General features: G+C 34.1%; 2 protein-coding genes across 4 annotated transcripts; one reads left to right on the top strand and one right to left on the bottom strand.

The window, feature by feature from the left end:
* Positions 1–422: 422 nt before the first annotated feature.
* LOC141697521 (elongation factor 1-alpha-like) lies at positions 423–3,237 on the top strand. Its single transcript, XM_074501926.1, has 3 exons — positions 423–575; positions 1,477–1,954; positions 2,034–3,237. Exons 2-3 carry the CDS (start codon positions 1,493–1,495, stop codon positions 2,919–2,921), a joined length of 1,350 nt encoding a protein of 449 aa, XP_074358027.1. The 5' UTR covers positions 423–575; positions 1,477–1,492; the 3' UTR covers positions 2,922–3,237.
* Positions 3,238–4,459: 1,222 nt separating this feature from the next.
* On the bottom strand, positions 4,460–7,895 carry LOC141698372 (protein disulfide-isomerase 5-1). 3 transcript variants are annotated; one of them, XM_074503060.1, is made up of 5 exons: positions 7,653–7,895; positions 6,851–6,909; positions 6,592–6,767; positions 4,996–5,114; positions 4,460–4,806 (listed from the first exon to the last, which is right to left on the bottom strand). In XM_074503060.1, the coding sequence occupies exons 1-4, from the start codon at positions 7,785–7,787 to the stop codon at positions 5,020–5,022; spliced, it is 465 nt and encodes a 154-aa protein (XP_074359161.1). In that variant the 5' UTR covers positions 7,788–7,895; the 3' UTR covers positions 4,460–4,806; positions 4,996–5,019. The 3 variants fall into 3 exon arrangements, with proteins under 3 accessions (XP_074359161.1, XP_074359162.1, XP_074359160.1); XM_074503061.1 differs by having other exon boundaries at positions 5,012–5,114; XM_074503059.1 differs by having other exon boundaries at positions 5,007–5,114; positions 7,653–7,893.
* Between the last annotated feature and the right edge of the window lie 355 nt (positions 7,896–8,250).

Here is an 8,250-nt window from a genome sequence, read left to right as displayed (position 1 = left end):
TGAAGATGCAATATAGTTTATAATTTAATTTTTTTTTATATCTTTTTTGCTTTCTTATTAAAAAAATTATTTTTATATATATATTATTTTTTTAAAAAAAAATTGCTCTAACCGCACGAAACTCGATTTTTCACCCAGTTTTAAATAAACAAATTTAAAAATTCAATTTAACCTTTTTTTTCAAAAAAATTATATATGATATAAAAAGGATGGCGTCTCAGTTAGTAACAATAAAATAGACAAAGGAGGATATATGAATAAAGAAGGGGCAAAGAAGTAAATAAAAACATAAGCTGAAACAAAAGAATCGGTGACTCGACACGCAAACCGCACACTACAATTTGGACTCCACTTCTACTAAAAAACAACACTTTATTCACAACCGTCCGATCATTTAATCCAACGGCTCAGATAAAAACCCTAAGGCGTGGCCAACACTTCTCATTTATTTATCTATAAAGCCTCTCTCAGCAGCTCATCTCTCTCCCTCACTCTCTATCTCTCTCATTCTCTCTCGTTCTTATCTTTCGAGCGAGAGATTTCTCTTGAATTTTGCTCTATTTCCTCCTGATCAGGTCAGTAAATCACATATATCTCTTTAATTATAATCATGTGTATGTTTTATATCTCTCCATGTCGTATAGATTTGTTTATTCATGATATGTACTGTTCATTTTAATTTTTTTTGTTTATTTAATTCGTTCGTTTATGTATCTCGCATGTATGATGTTGTTTATATGTGTTTATTGTTAGTTTCTGTTGATTTTTAACTTTTTATATATGTAGATGATCGTCTTATATGATTTGATTTACTAGTTATCGTTTGATTATGTTGATCTATGCGATATATCTGTACGTACCCGTGTTTTATTTTTTTGATCGAGTGTTTTTGTGAAGATTAATTGATGAATTTATTTGTTTAAAATGTGTTTTTACTAATTTTTCATTTTCATACACAAAATTTTACTGATTGGTATATTATTGAACTGTGTATGTATGATTTATCTTTTTATATGTGTTAGCGTAACAGATCTGTACTGTTCCTGATGTTTGTGATGTATTTTGTATAGTTTAGGTTACGATATCGAATTTCGTATAATTATTGTGCCTGTGAATTATTTTGTGAACTTGTGAAATTGTATTGACGAGATTATTATGTTTGTTATCGGTCGATTTTATTCTGTTTAACTATTTAATTTTAATGTTCCAGTGTGTGATAAGTATGTGTGTTTTTGTGCAATATCTTATTTGTTTAAACATGATTTTTCCTTGCATTTTGGTGTTTTTATGCACGTGTTCTTTTTCGAGTTTTTTATTCAGCTGTTATATTCCATTGGCTTTCAGAAACTTTAATAATACTGCAATCATTGTTGTTTGGAGTTGCTATATAGTACTTTATTTATCAGGCAGTCATGTTCAATTGTTTATAAACTCCTGTGTTATTAGTTTATTACATCTGTAGTGTTTGGCTTTCAGGTTTGTTTGTTGAGCTATGGGTAAGGAAAAGGTTCACATCAACATTGTGGTCATTGGCCATGTCGACTCTGGAAAATCGACCACCACGGGTCACTTGATCTACAAGCTTGGTGGTATTGACAAGCGTGTTATTGAGAGGTTCGAGAAGGAAGCTGCTGAGATGAACAAGAGGTCTTTCAAGTATGCTTGGGTGCTTGACAAGTTGAAGGCTGAGCGAGAACGTGGTATTACCATTGATATTGCCCTGTGGAAGTTTGAGACCAACAAGTACTACTGCACTGTCATTGATGCCCCTGGACATCGGGACTTTATCAAGAATATGATTACTGGAACATCTCAGGCTGATTGTGCTGTTCTCATTATTGATTCCACTACTGGTGGTTTCGAGGCTGGTATCTCTAAGGATGGTCAGACCCGTGAACATGCTCTGCTTGCTTTCACCCTTGGTGTGAAGCAAATGATTTGTTGTTGTAACAAGGTGAACACTAGTTCTGATATTTACGTTGTTGAGCTTTATATGTTTTGCTACTAATGTGTGTATTGCTTGTTGCTTATAGATGGATGCCACCACCCCAAAATACTCTAAGGCGAGGTATGATGAAATTGTGAAGGAAGTTTCTTCCTACTTGAAGAAGGTTGGGTACAACCCTGACAAAATTGCATTTGTCCCCATCTCTGGATTTGAGGGTGACAACATGATTGAAAGGTCCACAAACTTGGACTGGTACAAGGGCCCAACTCTTCTTGAAGCCCTTGACCAGATTAATGAACCCAAAAGGCCCTCCGACAAGCCCCTTCGTCTCCCACTTCAGGATGTGTACAAGATCGGTGGTATTGGAACTGTACCTGTCGGACGAGTTGAGACTGGTACTTTGAAGCCTGGAATGGTTGTCACTTTTGGCCCCTCTGGTCTGACCACTGAAGTTAAGTCTGTTGAGATGCATCACGAGTCTCTTACAGAGGCACTTCCTGGTGACAATGTGGGCTTCAATGTCAAGAATGTTGCTGTCAAGGATCTCAAACGTGGTTATGTGGCCTCGAACTCCAAGGATGATCCTGCCAAGGGAGCTGCTAGCTTCACATCTCAGGTTATCATCATGAACCATCCTGGACAGATTGGCAATGGATATGCTCCAGTCCTCGATTGTCATACCTCACACATTGCTGTCAAGTTTGCTGAGATTTTGACCAAGATTGACAGGCGATCTGGAAAAGAGCTCGAGAAGGAGCCCAAGTTCTTGAAGAATGGTGATGCTGGGATGGTTAAGATGATTCCAACCAAGCCCATGGTGGTTGAGACCTTTGCTGAGTACCCTCCTCTTGGAAGGTTTGCTGTTCGTGACATGAGACAGACAGTTGCAGTTGGTGTCATCAAGGCTGTTGACAAGAAGGAAGCAACTGGTGCCAAGGTTACCAAGGCAGCAGCAAAGAAGGGTGCCAAGTGAATTGAGATTTTTCTGAACTCCGTGCGGGAACTTGTCTCTATTATGTGTCTTTCATATTTTCTTCCGAACTTATTAGTAGTTTTAGTAATGATTACATATGGTCTTTCATTGCAGTACTCTAGCCTCACTTGTGAGGATAGTGGAGGTGTTGAGCAATTGAGTTGTAAGAAACTTGATTGCTTGACAGACGGTAGTGGAAGGCCTTTGGATTACATTGCTCGTTATGGTTTAATAGTGAGGTGTAGTTGGTCCTCGGTAAACTTTTTTATATTGTTATGAGACTTATGCCAGTTTTATTGACAATCAGTTTGCCTTACTTTCCCTGTGGTTTGATGTTTTATAATGTTCTGGTTGATCTTAAATGTTAGTATTCATTTAAGATGGATGAATACTTGTCCCCCTGGTCCCTTTTATCCTAGAAGTCAGAGATGACTAGAAGCAAACGCAGTGGTCCTTTGGTGAAAAAGTGACATGTACTTGTTTCTGAATTTACTACGGTAGTATTCTCCATGTTAGTTCCTCTTGCCTAATTTTTGTAGGGAACTAGTATATATTGAATTAGGGTACTTTTTCCCTGTTCATTTTCTTTAAGTGTCTTATATTTTTTACATTTTTGGCAATCTTTCGCCACCACCTACGTTCTGTTACTACAATAAATTTTCAAGTGTACTCTTCAAATGACGAGGTTTCCTCAATTTGGGTTCAGATGAGATTTGTTGGGATAGAAGCTTGAGGTTTTATACTTTTAACCCTCCTTCCCATTTTATTTGTTATATTTTCTTTTATAGAAGTCAAATTGACCAATTTTTGCTCAAAAATTAAACATTACTCTTATATTATTTCAAAAAACTAAAAATTATATATTAAAGTAGATTAAATCTACTTTCCGGTGATGTAATTTTTTTATTTTGTTCAATTATAAAATATTAATAAATTTCGGTCAAACTTTGATCAATTTGACCATGTCAAAATCAAATGTGACAAATAAATAAAATGGGATGGAGGTAGTATTTCTTAAGCACCTCCGTTCCAAATATATCCGATGAAGATAGGAATTGTTAGGATTCGAGCAGAAAGGATTTCACACCTCCGTTGATGAATCTTTGAACTATGTATATGGTGGTGAAACAGAGACTTGAATTGAGTTCAAATAGTTTTTTTTTTGCTGTAAAGTATACTGAAAGAATTACGAGAACTGCAGAAGAGATTGTTGCTATCCATGTTACAAGCATGACCAGACATCTTTATTTCCTTTGGCATGACCACACATCTTTATTTCCTTTCACTAGCGACATCAGTGAATATTTAACATAAACGCATGGATTATAATCAAGAGGAATATAAAATGTAATCTTAGCCAACACCAGTTTTTATTCAAGGACTAAATCCCAAAAAGGTTAAACAATCCAGGAACGAATATATTCATCATTGTTGTCTGCTGATAATTTCAATAAATAGTGCAGAACAATTAACCAACAGGCAGTGTCAAAATAAGTGGTAGCATGAACATGAAGATAACTGCACAAGCACACCAAAAATAAAGTAAAAATGTTGCATTTAATTGAAAGATCAATCTCTGGTGCACAAGTAGATAACATTAAGCTTCTAATCAAAAAGATCAGTGTATTACGGTAATCCAAATATTACGGAGAAGGAAATGAATTACATGAATGCAAGGTAATAGCTGTTTCTACTTTTAAGTATAATCCAAAGATGTATAAAAAAATATTTAAAGAAACAAACAAAAAGATGTAAACTTTGAAGTTACTTTGAAGTTGCTGATCTACTGGGAGTCCGGGACTTTCTGTGACGTGCTCCTTTAGTCAACAGGAATACCATAGTCTCACCTAAGCTGATTCACCATCCACTTTCAAGTAAAAAAACACTGCATGATTCCACCATAAAAATTAAAGATGAATAAGAACTAATCAGAACAATAGATTTATACAGTATAAACAATAAATTCTAGTTTAGAATGTACAATGGAAAGGGAACTTGCAACCCTCATATAAAAAATTCCTGACAGAACCAGTCAGTCAGGTGTCAAACCCCCCCCCCCCTTTCACAAGGATACCTTTGTTTTACCTTACAGGTAAGCTTATAATTCTTTATCCTCCTCCAGTTGTGCTTTTGTTGCTGCCTTTTCCGTTTCTTCCAAAACAAAGGTCTTCAGTGCCTGTACATCCCTTGGCCCTGATCATTTAGCGATACAAATAAAAAAAATGTTGGAGCATAATAAACAAAAGATTCCAAATAAACAAAGTATCATATGCAAGACTAGCAAACTGTATAAACTTCACTGAAAAGTGTTCAGCACATGATGCTTTGCACCGAGAAGTAGACAGGAGACTAGTTTAAACGAAAATCCAGTCAGCTGTAGTAATAATACTTTTTAATTAATAGATGAAGCTGTGAGATATTTTCCATCCTAATGTATTGTCACTGGACATGGCTATAGGTGTGAACCTGGATACTTGTCCAAGTGTCGGACTTAGCAACATTTTGAAAAATGAATATGTTTTCGCCTAAATTAAGTGTACAAGTCATAGTATCCATGCCCGAGTGTCGAGTGTCCAAGACGAATATTCGAGGCAAAATAAAGTAAGCACAGAAACCTTATGTTTTCTATCAATCTATGTAGTATAAATATAATATTACCAACTTGTCAGTCAGAAATTCCTCTTTGTGATTTGACATCTAAAAAGACTCCATATTGCTTCAGACTTGGAGTTGCTACATAGACTATATAACTGACAGTCTGACACAACAATTACTTCTAATCTCAAAACACAACCACATTAACAATATTATGATTGCCACAACAGTTAATGGTTCAAACTCTGATTTCACTAAAAATATCAATGGTTATGGGGTCAACATAGGTTATACCTTTCTCAGTGCCACATCTACAAGTAATCACCATACACATGCCACACATAGTTAACATTTTACTCTTGAATCTACAATTTTATAACTTCGGGACTTCTGTGGCAAGATATTTTTGTCTAAACATCTCGATCTTTGGTATCTATGCTTAATATTCCTCACCATAAAAATTTTAAAGAGAATATAGATGGGGCTTGATCCTTTATAGCATCTCCAATAAATGTTGCCTAGAGAGTTTCCAATCATTGACAAATAATCATATACAATAATTTTTTATTTTTTTCTCTCATCCATATCACTCTTAGAAATTTTTGTTCAGAATCTACTCCAATAGTCAATGTGGTCCCCGCATAAATTTTAAAAATAATATAATAAGATGGGAAGCTATATAAATGGGTAGAGTTAAGTATACTTTTAGGGAATTGTATGTGTTTTACCTATTTTTAGAAGTTGCCAACATTTGGGACCTTCTTAGCAGGCATAGAACTCCAAAGCTTAGCAACCAAGGCCCAAATGTGCCATGGCACATAAGCATTGGCATCCTTTACTGGGAATGCTTTTTAAAAACTAAAGAGGAGTTTTCTTTAGTAATTTTTGTAGCAGGAAATTCAAAGAATAGGTAAACTTATGTCAGTCACATGATGTAGATAGGAAAGAGGATGACGCACACTACAAATCTAGGCATATAATCTCTTGTTATATCCGGTGTACATATATTGAAAACACCACATTACCACAAGACATATTAGTACGATTACTAATTCAGGAATTAGTAAGTGGTAACCTTGATATTTTATGACTTCTTCTCCATTATAAAAGAGCTTGAATGTAGGATATGAGTGTATGTTGACTTTGGTACAAACAGACTTGGCTGTGCCACAGTCAACTTGGCCAATCTCTATCTCATCTGCTCCTTCCATCTCTTTCCCCAGGTCCTCCCATAATGTTCCCAAGCTCTTACTGCAATACTTTTAACGATTATTATACCGACAACTCAAAGAGAAAACATGAAATAAAGATAATATACAGAAACTGAGTCATACCAATGCTTGCACCAAGGAACACAAAATTTTACAAACCACGCTGTATCTTTCTCGTTCACCTATGATAAAAGAGGCATTAATGGAAGAGGACACGATAAAACTCCGTAGCTTTTTTTTGAACCCAAAAATACCTAAACTTTTAATAACCGGAAGATAATGCGAAAACAGTGGGAAAAAGCGATTTTTTAAGCACTTGTTCAGACACCGCAAATGTTAACAAACCTTACGGACCTGATTCACTAAAAAATTTATGCAACAATTAGTTCATGTAATCCTGATTCAAAGATGGGTATTCAGTTACAAAGTTTATGTTATGAACTATATAAATTCTATACTTCATTTCATTTTAGGCTATGCATTATCAGAAAAACTATTCCATTTCAGGCTATGTAGTATGTATTTTCAAAAACATTATTTAACAAAGACTATATAAGCTCTTGTTTATCATACTTGATCCTTTAAATTAATCTTATGGTCTAAATAACATCACTTTCTAGTTCATCCGAAAAGCAATAAGACATACTTAAGATTTAAGGTAAAATGAAATTCAATCTTTTGATTCCTGCAAGCAAACATATCAAAATCAAAATGGTATCTTTAAATTAATCTAAGCAGAGAAAAAGAACAAAAACCCATTTGACCCAGATTCTAAAATCAACAAAATAACTCAAAAACAATCACATAGAACCAAAAATCACCAATACGAATAGCTCTGAAGAAAAATCAAGAAAAGACAGATCTGAGATACCCAATTACATTCAAATACACACACACATATATAAAGAACAAGTAAAGATGATACCTTGTCAGTAAAGGTTTCAGGTGTTAATTCAAGAACTTCAGCTTTGATATTGGAGATGAAAATTGATGAAATTAAAACAAGTAACGTTATTATTTTTAGTTTTAGAAGGTGGCTCCTCGTATCAAACGCAGCCATTGAGTTTGTTGAACAAAATTATTAGAAATCAGTAAGGCATTAGAAGTGTAAAATGAGCATAACTTGAACTCTTTTGGGGATAAAAGTCAGATCAGGGCTCAAAATCAAAACCAGGTAGGGAAATAAATTTATTGAATTTTTAACATTTTCAAATTTAATATATTAATCTTTTTATTTAAATGTGCATAAATAGAAATATAGATATAGGTAATATAATAAACACTTAATTAGACGAAGATGACATAAGTTATAATATTTTTGCACAAAAATATTTATGTATAATTTTCTTGTCACCCGATTATATTCCGTTAATTTTTTTAACGGACATTAAAGTTTTATAAATTAAAAATGTAATTGCACGAAGATGAATTAAATTATAATATATTTGTACAAAAATGATTAATTAAGAAATTAATAACCATGAAGTATCTACAAACTAAATTAATTACATAATTAAAAACAA

The sequence above is a fragment of the Apium graveolens genome, chromosome 11, assembly GCF_009905375.1.
Source record: "Apium graveolens cultivar Ventura chromosome 11, ASM990537v1, whole genome shotgun sequence".
Classification (NCBI taxonomy): domain Eukaryota; kingdom Viridiplantae; phylum Streptophyta; class Magnoliopsida; order Apiales; family Apiaceae; genus Apium; species Apium graveolens.
Note: the sequence above shows the minus strand (reverse complement) of the source record. Positions and strands in the feature narration are given on the sequence as shown.